The sequence below is a fragment of the Trichomycterus rosablanca genome, chromosome 26 (genome assembly GCF_030014385.1).
Source record: "Trichomycterus rosablanca isolate fTriRos1 chromosome 26, fTriRos1.hap1, whole genome shotgun sequence".
NCBI lineage: Eukaryota > Metazoa > Chordata > Actinopteri > Siluriformes > Trichomycteridae > Trichomycterus > Trichomycterus rosablanca.
The window spans coordinates 12628060-12645378 of NC_086013.1; the positions used below are offsets into that span (position 1 = coordinate 12628060).

General features: G+C 39.8%; 1 protein-coding gene across 3 annotated transcripts in view; it reads right to left on the reverse strand.

Annotated features, from left to right (window-relative positions):
- zzef1 (zinc finger, ZZ-type with EF hand domain 1) overlaps positions 1-17319 on the reverse strand; it is a 53813-nt gene that overhangs the window by 22697 nt on the left and 13797 nt on the right. For all 3 annotated transcript variants that reach the window (XM_062989135.1, XM_062989134.1, XM_062989136.1), the window contains exons 6-33: positions 16494-16704; positions 16282-16398; positions 14928-15106; positions 14727-14825; positions 14496-14587; positions 13867-14012; positions 12891-13005; positions 12393-12623; positions 12133-12224; positions 11358-11602; positions 10062-10195; positions 9895-9965; positions 9120-9234; positions 8800-8959; positions 8398-8519; positions 8102-8221; positions 7744-7910; positions 7517-7598; positions 7136-7337; positions 6516-6655; positions 5720-5954; positions 5322-5401; positions 5152-5239; positions 3750-4272; positions 3394-3558; positions 2303-2422; positions 1587-1748; positions 695-824 (exon numbers count right to left, since the gene is read on the reverse strand). In XM_062989135.1, the coding sequence (XP_062845205.1) occupies positions 695-824; positions 1587-1748; positions 2303-2422; positions 3394-3558; positions 3750-4272; positions 5152-5239; positions 5322-5401; positions 5720-5954; positions 6516-6655; positions 7136-7337; positions 7517-7598; positions 7744-7910; positions 8102-8221; positions 8398-8519; positions 8800-8959; positions 9120-9234; positions 9895-9965; positions 10062-10195; positions 11358-11602; positions 12133-12224; positions 12393-12623; positions 12891-13005; positions 13867-14012; positions 14496-14587; positions 14727-14825; positions 14928-15106; positions 16282-16398; positions 16494-16704 (4343 nt within the window). The remainder of the gene's footprint in view (positions 1-694; positions 825-1586; positions 1749-2302; positions 2423-3393; positions 3559-3749; positions 4273-5151; positions 5240-5321; positions 5402-5719; positions 5955-6515; positions 6656-7135; positions 7338-7516; positions 7599-7743; positions 7911-8101; positions 8222-8397; positions 8520-8799; positions 8960-9119; positions 9235-9894; positions 9966-10061; positions 10196-11357; positions 11603-12132; positions 12225-12392; positions 12624-12890; positions 13006-13866; positions 14013-14495; positions 14588-14726; positions 14826-14927; positions 15107-16281; positions 16399-16493; positions 16705-17319) is intronic.

Consider the following 17319-nt stretch of genomic DNA (forward strand, 5'->3'; position numbering starts at 1 on the left):
CAAAAAGGACCCGGACCACTCCTGGGGATTGAACCCAGGACCTTCTTGCTGTGAGGCGACAGTGCTACCCACTGAGCCACCGTGCCCCCCAAAAATTGGTTTAAGGTCTGATGCTAAGCAACAATATGTATAGATTTTTTTCATCATCAATGCATTGATAATCATTTTAACCAGTTATTTAAAACTGAACAAACAGGCTTTCCACTAGATTTTAGAATGTAGCTCAGTAATTAGGAGGGGTGTCGTTATTTTTATTTAATTTCATTAGGATTTTAACGTCATGTTTTACAAACACAGTCATGGACAATTTTGTATCTCCAATTAACCTCACTTTCATGTCTTTGGCCTGTGGGAGGAAACCAGAGCTCCCGGAGGAAACCCACAGACTCCACACAGAAAGGACCCGGACCACTCCACCTGGGAATCAAACCCAGGACCTTTATGCTTTGAGGTGACAGTGCTACCCACCAAGCCACCGTGCTGCAGGAGGGGTGTCTACATACTTTTGGCCATAATGTGGACATCAGCTCAATGGTAAAATGTGAGTTTCAGAATTTAAGAAGCCACTCTTACACTCTAAAGCAGTAAACAAAAGTAAAAGAAATGCAAAAGAGACGTTTTTGCATGACAATATAAGCACTGAGTAAAGATTAGCATTTCACTGTACGTTTGGGTGTGTCTCTGTTGAATCTACCTTTCTCTTTTCGTCTGGGGAGGCCTGGGTGATTTTGTCAAACCATTTCTCAAACATGCCGTCCATGCACTCGTCCATCCACTCCGTGTTCCTTTCATAGTCAGCGATCTCGTCCTCCTCTGTCCACTGACTGTTGCACCATGACAAAAAACAACAAGTCTAAACTGGACTGCACAGTAGTTATATTTATTTTCCATTATAACGTTGATTTAACTGCCTCTCAAGGATGTGATAAGCCACTGGGCTCTTCTTTTTACCAGCTAGTGGCGAATTCCTACATAAGATTAATAGAAAATCGACCCAAACCCTACCGCATGCAGACAGGGACAGTTTAGCCTGATGGTGTCACACTGGTCATGTATTATACAATGTTAGCAGTTTCTCAGTCATGGCAGAATGTTTTTGAAGTGATTTTTGGTGATTTTAACATAAGCCAATAGTTTTGTTAGGGGCATTAGGTGTCCTTTACTAGGGGTCACCAGAGTGGATCATCATAGTGGCACAGTTTTAAACCAGATGCCCTTCCTGACTCAACCCTCCCTATTATATCTGGGCTTGGGACCAAGAAGGGTAAATGAGTGCCCATTTAGTCAAAAAAGAAATTGTGAGGTCAGGCACTGTTGTAGGATGAGAAAGCCTGGCTCGCAATCAACAGTCAAATTCATCTGAAAAGTGTTCAGTTGGGTCAGGGTCAGGACTCTAGAGGCTACTAGAGTTTCTTAATAATTGGGAGGCGTGTCCACATACTTTTGGCATACTTTTCTGTTCTGTGTGTTGATAATGTAATTCTACACATACATGGCTTCTATAACATGAAAGCAAAATGAGAAGGAAATAAAACAGACGAACTCTTTTTGCTCAACATGAACCGTAAGACGAGCTGTAGGCACACCTGATAGCGATGTCGTGCACGCTGATGTTCTCCTTGGACATGTCGAGCAGCAGATCGGGCAGCCTGATTTCCTCAAACAGAGGCAGATCCTGAGCCTCCCAGCTCATGTCTAGCAGGTGCAGCAGACACGTCTGTACACACGACAACGCCGGCAACAGAACCCTGACACAGAAACACACATGTACAGGATCACCATATTCGTTGCACAATGTCAAAATTCAGATGTTTATATATTTATGTAAAGCTAAACGGGATAGAATATTTATTTATTAGGATTTTAAACGTTGTGTTTACACACTTTGGTTAGACTCATGACAGGACCAGTAGTTACTGGTTACACAAGATTCATGTCAACACACAAGTTACACAAGTTTTAATGTCAAACACAGTCATGGACAATTTTCCAAATTTCATTACACTGCTGCAGTCGGACGTATTTAAAAAGATTGATAGAGAACACAATAGAAGGTGATCAAAGCAGTTGTGATTTTAAATGAATAAATCCGAGGAGATTTGATGGTGATCTTGGCTGAAAAGTAAAATTCTGACCCTGCTGTAGTGATGGATTTTGATCACCTGCCTTACATTCCATTAGACGAGGCTTTGTGTACACATGCATTAATGGTACGTATAAGTTCTTTACCCGAAGGAAGTTGTGTCTATTAATAGTTGGATCTTACTGGAAATCAGTTTGCATTACGTGAGAATGCACTTACTTGTCATTGATGTTGTCGAAGCCTCGCACTGCCTCTACCAGCATCAGAATGAGCTGATGATAGGAACGTCTGACCTGTTCCTTCAGCTCCAGTCCACAGCCTGATAACTGAGAGAAGTAACTAGACAGACAGGAAGATGGAGGAAGGAATTGAATTAAATCAGCTATATACAAACACAACTATTAGTTCTGATTATTGATCTGGTTTTACTGAACTAACTATAACACATTAAGATACACGATTTAGATTAGATTCAAGTACACTATATGAACAAAAGTATTGGGACAACCCTTCCAATTTTTAAATTAATGTCTTTCAGTCATAACAATCGCTTACAGCTATAATAAATCAATTATGTAAAGGGAATGATATGCTTCCAACTTTGCAGCAACTGTTTAGGGAAGGCCCTTTTCTGTGCCACTGTGCACAAAGCAAGGTCCATAAAGGCATAAAGAACTCACTGCCCCAATGAACAGCTCTGGAATGAACTGGAACATTAACTGAAGCTTCCTTGACCAACATTAGAGCCCAGCCTTACAAATGCACTTTTCACTGAATGGGCACAAATTCCCACATCTCTGGGGAGAAAAGAGAAAATCACATAGATGTCAGCCTATTTAAATACCATTTGTTTTTAAAATGGGATGTTTAACAAGCTTATGGTCTGGTGTCTGAATACTCTTGGCTATGTAGTGTATTGGAAAAATACTGGGTTCATTACTCATTGTGAGCAGACAAGATACCCTGAAGACCATAGTCCATATCAACTAATTCCCAAACCATAGTATTGTCCCAACTGGAATACATCCTGATACCCTGGCGACTATGGCACGGGCACAATGTCCTCGCTGTTTAAAGAGATCTCTCTGACATTTGTACAGTGCCCACTGGCGGTTCTCTACAATGATCTCTAACCCATGCAGCAATTCACGTTATGCTCTATGTCCGACGTCTGAACCAGACCGTAGGAGTCACTGTTGCAGCCCCAAAGCTAAGACTTCTTGTGCCACGCAATGCATCTGTTCTTATACAAATACATTATTTTCAGCATCATGTCCTGACCAAATCATTGTAACAAACAGTAAAGTTACTTGTTGAAATCTTTCTGGCAGGCCAGCAGCTCCTGGAGGAAGAGGATGCAGGGGGCCTGGAAGAGGTGCGGCTTTCCCAGGGAGAGTAAACACTGCTGTACCGTCTCCAAAACCTCGCATACAGTCAGAGCCTGGGTCTTCTTTAAAGCAAGAGTCTTTAGAACACTATAAACACACACACACACACACAATACAGAATCTTAATACATGATTTCCTTAATATACAAAGTGGGTATCTTATTTATTTATTAGAATTTTAGTGCAATGTTTAACACGTATGTGTCATTTTATGGTAAGATAGGTATTATGTTTCTGTCTACTTATTTCATCTTGTCTACGAAGAGGTACGTTTGTACCTGGTCTCACAAACTGCTGAGTCCTTCATAAAGCTGAATATGTGTTTGAGGATGGAAAACCTCTCCTTAACCGACGGTGCAGCCCGTGTTTCCTCCACCGAGCGGAGCGAGAGCAGCCTGAGGCGACCCCGACTAAAAGGCGCTTTGCGAGAGAAAGCCAGCGGAGACACGGGCTCGCCGCTCTGAGAGTGAAGACTTTCTGTCGATCCTCTGGAGCCTTGTGCGCTGGCACCTGCACTGGCACCTGCACTGGCACCGCTGGGAGCTCCTGGATCAGAAGCAGATGAGATCTGGGTCTGTACTCTGAGGGGGTGAACAGTCTCAGCAACCGCAGGACTCTGGGAGGAGGAGGAGACGGAGGGGCAGGGCTGAAAATCTCCTTCTGATATGGAGACAGAGTGAAGGAAATGGGGGACATGAGGACTCTCTGCTGATTTCGGATGGTCAAGGTCTGACAGGGGTGCAGAGGTCCCATCAGGTCTGAACCTGAAGAGGAGCAAACTCTTTCTGATGCAGATCTCAGCTGGACAAAGAGAAGCACAAAAACAGGTTTAATATACTGTATATCATTTAATTTAAATAATATTAATATATTATAATAAATTTATTATATTAATATTAATATAATTAACAAACTGTCATTAAATACAAAATATTTTATGTAAATAATATAAATGATAAACGTAAAATTTTTTTTATATGTATAGATTTGAGAAAATGTAATTTGTGTTTTTTACTTTTATAATAATAACAATAATAGGAAATAAATAATAATAATAATAATAGAAAATACTAATAAAAATAAATAATAAAAATAATAATACCATAATAATAATAATAATATAACAATAAATAATAATAGTAAATAATAATAATAAACTAATAATAATAATAATAATAATAATAATAATAATGAAGCACTCAGATGGCGCAGCTGTAAATTAAGTTAGCCTACTACTGCCTGGATCCAGGGTTTAAATTCACAGCAGTGCTATCAACCGGTCGGGTGTTTACATACAGACATGATTGGCTATGTCTTTGTGGTGATGAGTGGTCAAGGCACCATGATAGACTGGCATCCTATCCTGATTGTAATCATTATACTTTTATTTCATTTACATCAACAGCTTTAACAACGCACAGAAAAGAGCCTTCCCTAAACTGTTGCTGCAGTGCTATCAGCAGGTCGGATGTCTACTTAGACATGATTGGCTAACTCTTTGGGGTGATGGGTGGCAAAGGCACCATGATGGACTGGCATCCTATCCTGATTGTAATAATCATACTTTTATTTCATTTTCATTAACCGCTTTATCATGGCACAGGAAAGAGCCTTCCCTAAACTGTTGCTGCAGAGTTTGAAGCATAAAATTGATTTATCACACCTGTTACTACTACATACCCATAGATTCAGGTGTAAATTCATCCTGACTGTCCTCTTTCTCCACAGGTCCATTTTTAGACAGCTGGGAGCGCTGTTTCATCTCCAACTGAAACGCAAAAGCCAAAATATGGTAAATATCTGATGACATCATGTGTAAAGTATCAAGAACAAGCAAAATCTGAGCTTACCATCCATGTCCTAATGCCATCAGCCAGTATGTAGACCTGCAGCAGGTCCTCACCCACACAGCTCTGCCCCTGCTTTACCACTGAGAGAGGAGAGAAAGAGAAGTGGGCCTTCAATATACCGCACAATCTATGTATATACAGTATGAGATACATATGATATGATGGTTTATATAAATGTTGGTTTAGTCACTGTTTATATGGAAACACAGTAACTAATCAGATTTTCTGTTTTATCATACTATCCTTCATTATACCATCCTATTTTATTATACAAACTGTTGGGACATTTTGAATATCTCTGATTTGTTAATCTCTTGAACTTTTGTTTAACTGACAAATTTAGCAATTAAATGTTACTTAGTAATCATGCTAAATCATCAATAAATCTAATTATTTACCAAAGTTCCTGAGAGAAGACTGAAGGGCAGGGGTATGGTACACCATGGCCGCCCAGATTGCGTTCACTGCCTGGTCAATTTTGGACCCTGCAACAATCTCGCCTCTGATTAGCTGCTTCTTAAAGTTCAGCATTAAGTTCCTCATAAGTTCCGTTCTTGCATCAGATGCTTCCTGAGAAGGATCCCAGTTAGCCAAGTCCACCAGGAACTCCGATACCTCGTCCTCAAAGGAGACCTACAAAAAAAAAAAAAGAATATCATATAAGCTTGTTTGTCTTTTGTTGGTATTTAGCCCCCCCTTAAAGAAATAGCCAATCATATCTGTATGTAGGAGCCTGGCTGGCCGACAGTACAGCTGGGGATTCAAACCCTGGATTCCAGCAGTAGTAGGCTAGTAGCGAAATTTACCGCTGCGTTAAGGTGCGACAAAAATTCAGGAGTTTCAAGATATTATTTTGCGTATTAACACAACCTTTATGCATGACAGTAGGTACAGTAGGGTTGGGTTTAAATGAATCTGCTTTTTTGATCCAAAAATAATGCTGTTCATTGTGACCAAAACTCACCTGACTGCGGACAGTGACACCTGTGGTTTTGGATTACATCTGTGCATTAGGACAAAATTCCTCAGAACACAAGGTGACAGTTTGAGGGTTTTGCCCAACCTTGACTTAGAGACTGATGTTCCATGTACTTTGTTCTTACAGATTGTTGTGTACATATAATCATGGAAGCTAAAGTCACTTAGAAACAGCAAAGAATTGTGAAATTGTCGATATACCACAAACAGCGGTACCTGTTGTCCATCAGTACTACTGGGTACCAGTTCGTCATTTCTGTAAGGTTCGTTTAGACCATGTCTGAATATTGGCTTCCACAGAGGAGAGGAGAGCACATGGTTTATCACACCTGCACGAAGCTCCTTCCCACCAACGTCTAAGAAAGCAAAAACACAATAAAGAGAAGCCAAGCACCAACCAGTTATATTACTGGAACACTGATTCTGCATGTCGTAGCACATAGACGTCTTAACTTTTGAATACATACAGATAGTAATGTACAGCATATACATTATTTTATTATAAATAAATAGGCAGTATTCACGTTATGAGTGTTTTGTGCTCCATTCATCACAGGGCTGGACGCAAATTGCTGCTTATCGGAGCTTTTAAGCCATTAACTTGATAGATGGCAAAACTGCTTTCTGATGGCAGTGCCACTGAGCGGTGGTGAGTGGTAAAAACTGTGAGTCTAAACCCAGCTAGGTAAGCAGCACTGTCTTACTTTACAGGAAACAATATATAAATATTAACAATATAAAAATGTTAATTTAATGTAATTCAATATTACATTTAAGCTGCCATATACTGTATATACAAATATATAAACCAAAATAATAAAGCAGAAATACTGCACCTTGTGGGGATTTTAGTGCCATGGCACGTGAAGCCAGGCGTCCCATAAGTCTGGACACCAGCAGCTGCAGATCACAGATCCAGGACACGCTGATGTCGGGCAGACCGAATGCAGTCACTGTGAACTTGTAGCCCCATTCAGTGTTACTGCTGTCCGAGTGAAAGAGGAACTGCAGCTGGTGTCCAGCCTTAAACGTGACTTTCTAAACAACAGGAAATACATATAAAGTACTAAATATTAGTGCAATTTTAAATGTTGCTGGTCATGATGGGGAAGAAAGGTCATGAACAAATGTCAAGACAGTCTTGGGATCTTAATAATTTTTGCACTTTTTTTGCTTTGCATTTTCGTTTCATGGGATACAATTAAAGACCTGCTTACCTTCGGCCACTTCTCGGTTCCAACCTTCATGTCATATCGTATTTTGCCTCCTCTGGAATCTGTAAACTCCAAAAAATCATACCTGCAAATTCAGCACAATACAATGTTAAGATCAGATGGTCATAGGTCAAGATTTTTTTTTAATGAAACACAATCTGGGAAGAAAGAAAATTAAAGTATGTGTAACATTATCAGAATAAGGTCATGGTGAGTTTCAGAGTCAATACCTCTTCTCCGTCTCACAGCGTTCATCAAACTCCACCTCAAAGTATGTAGCTCCGGGACAGAGAAACACTGTGCTCTCATGTTTACTGTCCTCATAATTGTGAGGAGATTCCATGGTCCATGTTCTTAATACCACTGGCTGCTGAGGATGCTGACAGTCCAAATCAGCCTACAACAAACCCAAACCCAAATAAAACCCAAATTTTATCAACCATCCATCAATCTATCCATCCACCCACACATTCAACCATCCATCAATCCACACATCCATCTATCCACCTACATACACATCCATCCATCCATCCATCCATCCATCCACAACTAATCACACACAAATTGAAAAAAACCTTTGCTACTGACCCCGGAGTTAGCCTCTGTACTGCTGGACAGCTGCTTGATCAGCTCAAGCAGAGTAAAGAAGAGCTTAAGGAACACACAGTGAGAAATATCCAGAGCACACAGCTCCAGCAAGAAGATTGCCTACACAACAAAAACAATATAGTCATCACAGATATTACATGGAGCAGTAGTGTTAGCTTAGTGCTAGATCATAACAGTCACATTACTATAATCCATTTGTGTTACGATAAGCTCTAAGTGTGACAACACAACACGGTCTAGTACTGAACCATTAAGGGTGAGGTATAGATCAATACCAGCTGTCTGGTGGCCGTGATGATGATGGAGCTGCCAAGCTTGGCAGTGATGTCAGCAGCAGAATATCTCTCCAACAGGGACTTCAGGGTGGACTTAACAGCCTCCAGGAACTGTTCCACATCTATTAAAACAAGACGTGTAGAACCATCAGGATCAGGAGTTTTTATGGCTGATTCTAATTCACGCACAACTAAATTGGTTGATTCGGTTCATTCAGTTTGGCTATTCATCACATAATAATTATCATAAGGCATATTTATGGTACAGCAAATGTTTGCAGATTCTTGTTTTTTTTTTGTCTTTTTCATTTATAAAAAATCTGATGTTTCTGATTGGCCTACTAACTCATGTCTGAATACTATAGGAATACTATACTGCTGAATATAGGAGCCTGTGCTTACATATAACCAGGATGTTTCTGGCCAGGTCACTGGCGGGGGACGCCCCTGTTTTAAGCTGCAGGTAGCACCAGGACAGCAAACTTCCCTGCAGCGCCCAGAAAAGAGACAGCAAGTTCTTTAGACTTGGTCCTCCACTGCCATCCACCATCATCAACTCACACTAAAGACAGAGGATTAAAAAGAGACCAAGAGAGGAATTCAAGTCTGGTGTCCTGTCTTACATTTAATAAACACTAAAGCTAACCAGTGGTTTATAGGTGTGTATGAATATGTGTACATATGTGTGTACGTGTGGGTGTGTGTGTGGGTGAAGAACAGACCTCCTTAGTGGCAACAAGAAGCAGGGTGTGCATAACGTTGGAGATGGGGGAAGTGTCGAAGTCGACAGGCGCTCCTTTGGGGGGCAACAGCAAAAGACCACTGGGATCCTGTTCACTGCAGACACACAGTTAGAAACAAAGACAGAGATGCAAAGATTATATACAGTATATACACACTATATGAACAAATGTATTGGGACAGCCCTTCTAATCTGTGAATTCATGTGTTCCAGCTGCAACAACTGCCAACAGGTATTTCATAACTATATGCTTTCAACCTTGCAGCTACAGTGTAGTGAAGATCCTTTCCTGTTCAAGCACGACTCTATGAACAACGCTATAAAGACATGAAGAAAAGCCTGGGAGGATACCTAAGAGAAATGTACATTTTTGGCATTGTGCACAGGGCACAGTCATACTGGAATAGAAGTGAGCCTTCTCCAAGGAGCCTTTCCTAAACATCCTTCCCCAGAAAGCCCTCCCTAAAAGCCTGTTTATATGGTATGGTTATGTAGCAATGGCTCTTTAAATGCTGCGTTCACAAAAAATTGCTTATAAGTAAATGCTACCTGCATAGACAGTGTAATTGCAACATTGTTAATCTCACACATAAAATGTAAAGGAATTCGGGGAAAGATCTACTTATATTTTTACTAGAATTCCATTTTTCAACTATCTACAGCAACTCTGTTCTCAGCCATGCAAATCATGTGGAGCCAGGGGTCAACGCATAAAGTTTAACTTTGTGCAAATGAGAAGCAAAGCGAAGTGTTACCTGAAATAGTTGCAGAGTGACTCGAACGTCAGCTTAACAGACTCCGGCTGAGTTTCCTCTGTTATGTTCTTCTACACATGAAAAACAAAAAAAAACAAAAATATAACACACCGTATAAAGACCTTCTTATTCCACACACAGCCCACATTTCTGTGTTTTACACACACCATCATGTCAAAGAGCTTGTCGCGTCGGCTCTGCTTGTCGGGGTAGAAGATGGCGGCACCGCCCAGAATGGCCTTCACTGCTTCTTTTCCTAGAGTTTTCTCTACATCCGTCTCTCCATCAGGCTCGTCCACCACTGGAACACAAACCACCACACCGAAATGAATTTTACAGTCGTGTGTTCGCAAAATACTTTCCAAACTAACATACAATAACCTATCAAAAACCCCCAACCATGAGCTTGACAGATGTTTTATTCCAACATTGTTGACATGTTTAACATACACATAACCATCTTTGATTGCAAAGGAGTTTTGTGCTGTAGGAAACCTTACACCGTTAAAAGGTTACTGCTGTTCATGCTGTTTTCAGGTCGCCCTGCCAAAAAACAGCATCTTTTTTGATTGCCCTCCGTTTTCTTTTTTACAGTACTTAGAACTAGTAGGAGATCTTTAGTACTGCACCTGTATGGGGACAGTTTGTGGTTTTGTGAACTTTTACTTGCATAAGACCAGTTCCATTGGGAAACAATGTTTAAAAGTGTCCGCTATATGAAATTTGGGGCATCTTGGTAATTTATTCAGTGATAAATTAGAATGTTCTTCGTTACAACTGTGTGTAACAGAGCTCACCAATACTTTAGGATCAGCTAAAAAGGGCTAGTTGTTTGTTTATGTTACCACAGGAGATCCTGAAGATGAGTCCTGATCAATAGTGGAAAAGATACCATGGTGTCAGCCACTTGGGTTTGTCCAGAATTTTTTTTTACATATTTGGACATAGTTTGAAACATGATTAAAAAAGCCACATCCAAAAAGACCTCTGGATTAAAATCTCCTTTTGTCCCTTTGTTGGATACTGGAGACAATAAATATTGCCCTGATGGTGTGACCATAGATGTCAGAGGCTTTTTCATGGGTTGTGGAATACGTTTTTGGACAAATAAAAAGAAACCTAAGAGTTTTTTTCTCTTTTTTTTTTTTTTTTTTTACTATTTCTGTATTTATTTTCTTAATATTTTATGTATTTATTTATTTATGCATTTATTGTCTTCTTTTTCAAATTTTTTGTGGGTGAGGAGTTTAGGGATTTAGGGATGCGACATTAAGTGTTCCTCTACATCTGGATCATTGTTCTACTCAATGTTTAAAATAATAAAATCATAAATACAATACTTTTAAATAAGTCAAATGATGATGATGTTTTCCTTTCAAATAACGTAGTGCAATAATGACCACTGTTCATTGTGAGTCATTCCTGTGATTAGACAACAGAAAACGGGTCACTAGTGTTCATACCCTGACACAGGTGACTATACAGCTCCCCTACAGCCTCAGCTGGATCCACATCTGTGCTCGATGACACCACAGCTGAGGAGGATAATGATGATGATTGCATTGATGATGGTGACGACGGTGAGAAAGATGATGACGACACGTTTCCCAGTGAGCTCCGGGATTCCGGTAAGACAGGAAGAGCTGAAAAACAGTTCTGAAGGACTCGAAGCAAAAGTATGCGAGCCTTTATCGCCTCCTCTCCCTCTCTGAAAAGGCATCAACAGACCACAGTTAAAAGAAATAACAGACAAGGTGTTAAAATGTCAAAATCTTGCATGGATGATGCTGTCCAGTCAAGCAAGCTTTATTATCAATGGACATAAAGGCTGATTAGTAGAAAATAAGCCCCTGCTTTAACATTACTACCTTAACTTACTACCTAAAAATTGGACAGTTTGGGTTTGTGGCAAAAAAAACCACATTAATCTTGAGTCCATGTAGGCGCCCGAGTGGGCAATAGAACAGGTAAGATTCTAACTCTGATTCTAAGTCCCCTCATTATGCTTTTTTTTAAATCAATAAATCATGCATGAGGGGTAGAACTGAAACTATGTGATTTAGATTTTGACAGACCGCTATATGTCTTTCAATTACTGGTTAATAGTCGACGATTCTGTTCTAAAGACGGCTGGGATTTGAGAGCTCAGGACGAGGTTAATCAGGTTAAACCTACGAGTTATACAACAATTCTGCGAGTCAATACAAATCTGAGCATCAGGAAGAAGTGTGTACTCACATAGCCCTGAGTTTCCTGTAAAGGTCCCAGAAGAGCGGCAGGTTCAGCCCATTAAAATCCAGCACGGCCTTCTGCTTGTGCAGCAGTATGTCCTGAAACACCATAACAAGTTCAGTAAGTCTCTATTACTGTACACAGTACAGATGGAACGATATGATGAAATGTTCTCAGTCTTATATTATTAAGGAATTTGATTATTATTTCTGTATTATCTTGGTTGATAATTTATTTTAACACAGGGGTTTTTAAGTAAAGCACACCTGTGTATATGTTGGCAGGTCTCTGGTAAGTTGCTGGATGAAGTAAAGGGTCTTTTTGATGAGACTGAGACTTGTGACCTGTCCACGCTCGTTCCCCTGAGACTGAGAGTTCAGTTCCTCTTCCTCCAGTCTCTCAGAATCTTGACACGCGTAGCCGCTGAAGACCAGCTGATGAACGCCGAGCCGTTCAGCCGAGTCCTGCCTCACGCACACAAATTTTACCATCAGGAACTGAAAGAAAGGGTACACAACAGAGAAACAAGAAAATGAGAGGCAGTTTGTAATATGTTTGTATAATTAATATAATAGTGATTTATTAATCTTAAACTACTAAGTAAGGTCTCATTTTAAGCTATGATAATGATAAGCTATTAATGAATAGCATGACTATTACATTTACATAAGGAATTAGAGGAAGTGGGAATAACGTTAAAGGTTCAGAGGAACAAGCCGTGAATAAAAATAGAAATAAACAGAAAAAATTATGAAAATTCCTACATTGGACACACGACACTGTTGTACTTTGATCTCCACGTCATTCCAGTCGTCCTCCAGCTCAAACCAGCCAACAGGATCCTCCTCATTTAACTCAACTGCTCCCTTATTGCCATTTCTGTATTGGTGGGGGAAAAAAGAGACAGAAGAACGAAAACACCAAGATTCAGAAAATCAGGTTAATAAAATCTCATTTTAACAGCTTAGCCAATAAGACGTGCACTTGTCAGTCAAAACCGTGCTGATTCGGGCGCTTGGATAGTGCAGCAGTAAAACATACTAGCCCATCAGTGCAGAGTATTATTCACAGCTCTGCTATCGGCCAGCTTGGCGCCCACACAGCCACACGATTGTGTGTCTGAAGGGGAGGAACAATAGCTGAAACAGGAGTCCTTGTTACTGGTAATGGCCATGACTGGATTGGGTGCAAACAGGTCACAAAACATGTCAATTCAGATGTGCAGACCAGAATGATCTGGTGTGGTGACCCCTACATATGGGAGCAGCCAAAGAAAGGGGAGAAAACAGACTGATAATGTGTATATACACTTTCTGATGAGAGTTCTATATAAGAAGCATAATAAAAAATAATCATCGATATTTAAAAGACCATTTCCAGTCTCGGCATGACTGTGCACAAAGAAAATTCTATAAAGACTAGGTTGGTGTAAAGAAACTTCAGTGACCTGTACAGGAAACTAAACTCAACCCCAGTAAACACCTCTGGGATGAGTTGGAAAATCAGCTGCAAGCCAGGCCTGTGCAAAATCAGTGCTTGACCTCACAAATGCTTTTCTGACTGAATGGTCACAAATTCCTGCAGACAGGGTCTCAGACGCTTCCATACCCACAACTTAAACTCCATTCTAATGGACACGGATTTGGAGCAGGATGTCCAACACGCACACGGTCAAAATGTTGTCCAACACCTACAGAAGAACTTTCAGTTGTAAAAAAACATAAAATATTTTAAACGTACTTGTGCTGGACAAACTCTTTGTAGTCCTTAAAGTCCCAGGAGTCGAACTTCTTGAACTTTTTAAAGTGCTTGTCTGCATCAAACGGTTCAGAGTCATTGTACGTAAACACAAGGCCACATTTTGCCCCGATAGCTCCTTTTCGCACCTGAAAACATAAAAAACACCGTGATAAATACACAAAAATCTAACAGTGAAGCTACAGTAACAAAATAATAAATTAAAACAGTGAAAGAAAACTTGTCTTTAGACATTGTACTACAAAAATGTATTTGTCATTTAAACAGATTTTATTTGGTTTATATTTATAAGAAAATATGAACTAATTAGGAAATAAGTAAATAATAACATTATTTATTATTTGTAACAAATCTGTTGTTGGCAATTACCTATGATAAAAAAAGAACTTGATTCTTGCAGTGGAAAACTGGATATGTCTAAACTGAGAGCGTGGGATTATAATACACAAAAGCAAGTAACTCAAAAAGGGTTTCAAACTTTTTGTAGCCCAACAGAACAACATATTTACAATGTAACTAATTAAAGTATGAATATTTAAGTCCATTTAGCTCATTGCTGATGGCAGGAGTAAAGCTGAGTGATAAAGTTGATGAGGTGGTGTGTAACTCACTTTGATTCTGATTTGTGTAACCTGGAAGCAGGTCCGATTCTCAGTGGACAGAATCACGCAGGCTTTCGTCTTCCCGCTCTCTGTCAAAAAACCTGAAATAAAAAAAGATATAGAATTTTTTGTTACAGCAGCAACATCAAAAACCCAAACCACCCCACTTTTATTTCTCTGGACACCCAGCATACATGTTAAGCAAGCTAACAGCAAGAATAATCTTGCCCTTTACAGTACCATCTCCTGAATAGGGCTCGGTCAGCATGTTCTCAGGTCCACACTTGTTGTCTCGGCTCTTCACATCACACGCTTGTAGATGCAGCTGTAAAGATTTACCTACAAAAATATCACACATCACACACTTACATGACATCACTCAGAAAGGGTTTATTATCTAAAACACATCAGTATTGTTATTAAAATTACTAAAGGTGTTACCATTGCGGTGCAGCTGGCGGAGGCGTACTGAAGCCATGGATGCCAGCAGTGATGCTGCGCGGTACTGAGAGTTCACTCGCTCACACATTCCAGCCAGGGACTGCAGCACCTTCACCACGCTGCCCCGAGCCAGAGCAAACGCCAAGAGAGTCAGTTCTGCATCGGCACTCACACAGCAACTACAGAGAGAGAGAGAGAGAGAGAGAGAGAGAGAGACAGAGAGAGAGACAGAGAGAGAGAAGGTACATAGTAACGATGGAAAAATGAATTAAGCAAAATAAATAAATATAGAAAGAAAAAGGAACGAAAGGAAGGAAACAAGAAAAGGAAAATAAGGAAGGAAAGAAGGAAGGTAAAGAGGGTAAGTAAGTAAATAAATAAAGAAAAGAAGGAAAGAAATAAAGGAAGGAAAGAAAGAAAGTTAAGCAAGAAAAATTCGGATGTACGGAAAAAAGAATGCAAGAAAGGGAAGGAAATAATGTACAGAAGAAATGCAAAAAGAAAGAAAGAAAGAACAGAAGGAAGGAAACAAGTAAAGAAAGGCAAGAAAGGAAGGAAGGTAAAGAGGGTTAAGAAAGAAAGAAAAAGAAAGAAAGATAAAGAAAAAAGAAAGAAAAAAAATGAAGAAAAAGACAAAAACAAATAAAGAAAGAAAAAATAAATAATAAAGAAAAAAAGAAAAAAGAAAGAAGAAAGAAAAAATAAAATAAATAAAGAAAAAAGTAAGAATAAATAAATAAATAAAGAAAGAAAGAAAGAAAGAAAGAAAGAAAGAAAGAAAGAAAGAAAGAAAGAAAGAAAGAAAGAAAGAAAGAAAGAAAGAACAAATAAATACATACATAAAGAAAGAAAGAAAAAAGGAGGAAAGGAAGAATAAAAAAAAAGATGGTAAAGAAGGAATGAAGGAAGGGAGGAAGGAAGGTAAAGAAATTAAAAGAAAACAAAAAGAAAGACAGAAAGAATAAAAAGAGAAAAGACAAGAAAACAAAAAACAAGACAAGAAAAGAACAGGAAGGTAAGAGGGAAGGTAGAATTAAAAAGAGTTAAAAATAAAAATAAAAAGCAAGAAAGAAAGAAAGAAAGACGTCGTTAGAACTGTGCTGATAGAGAGCTGATGAAGGTGCATCAGACTACAGTGTATAATTACCCACCAAACACATCAGTCTGTAATGATCTAATCACGGCACACGTAAACAGTCTGATCAATACAGAAATAAATACTGCAGAGAGGAATCAGTGCTCAGCTCTCAGCATCCTGCACTACAACTGTGTGCCAACAAACCCGTGTGTGCCAGCTGGTAACCAGCAGAGTAAAAGCAGAGAAATCGAACTGCACTTAGATCAGGGAGCTTACTCAGCAATCCGAAGCAGGAAGGCATCCACCTCTTCCAGGACGTTTGAGGAGAAGAACTTGGGGAACTCCGTGGAGGACGGGGTTAAAGACAGAGGTGGCATGTGCTGTAAGGCTTTCCTGAGGAGACAAACGAATTGCCGGGATAACCACCAACAAGAGAATAGAAGACCACAGCACAAAGTGAATTGACATTATAGAAGGTAAAGACTCACTGTGTGTTCTGTAGTACAGTGTTGGCGAGCGCTGGGTTCGTCTCCATCGACACCGTCACTAACGAGGTGAGGAGAGACAGGTACCAGATAGCCGAGGCATCCGATACAGACACCTCTCTGCTCTTAGTGACCTGGTAACCCATCATCTTCAAGCCATGAATGCGCGTGTCACAGCCGTCGCTCAAGCATCGCTTAATGTTGATTTGAACATCTGGATGAGAGATAACATTCAAAATCCTCTTTATAAGAAAATACACAGTAGGACCAAAAGTATGTGGACACCATTCAGAATGGTTAAGTTCAGGTTGCCTGTCTCTAGCCTAGTGGGTAGAGCTTTGGGCTGATGAACAAAAAGTTTGAATCACGGCTCTGCCATGCAGCCACTGTTGGACCCTTGAGTAAAGCCTTATCCAGTGTATTGTCCAGGGTATTTCTGCCTGGTGGAACTGGACCTGCAGCGACCCTGACCAGGATAAAGCAGTTTATGAAAATTAAGTGAAAATACACAATATGGCCAAAAGTATGTGGATACCAGAACTTATTTTAAAACCACATGCATTAACAACAAGCAGCTGCCCATTAATATTAAAAGACTGGCTCACAAGCAATGTTCTAATTCATCCCACAGCTGTTCTATGGGCTTAAGGTCAGGGCTCTGTGTTCCACTGACCACTGAGTTCCTCCCAACCCAAACTTTTCACATCATGTGTTTATTGCCTTGCTTGAGAAATAAAGCCTCAACAAACTGATGGCACAAAATTAAAAGCAGGTCATGGATTTCATTCCATCATTGACATTTTACAACTGTTCATCTTGGTCAGGGTTG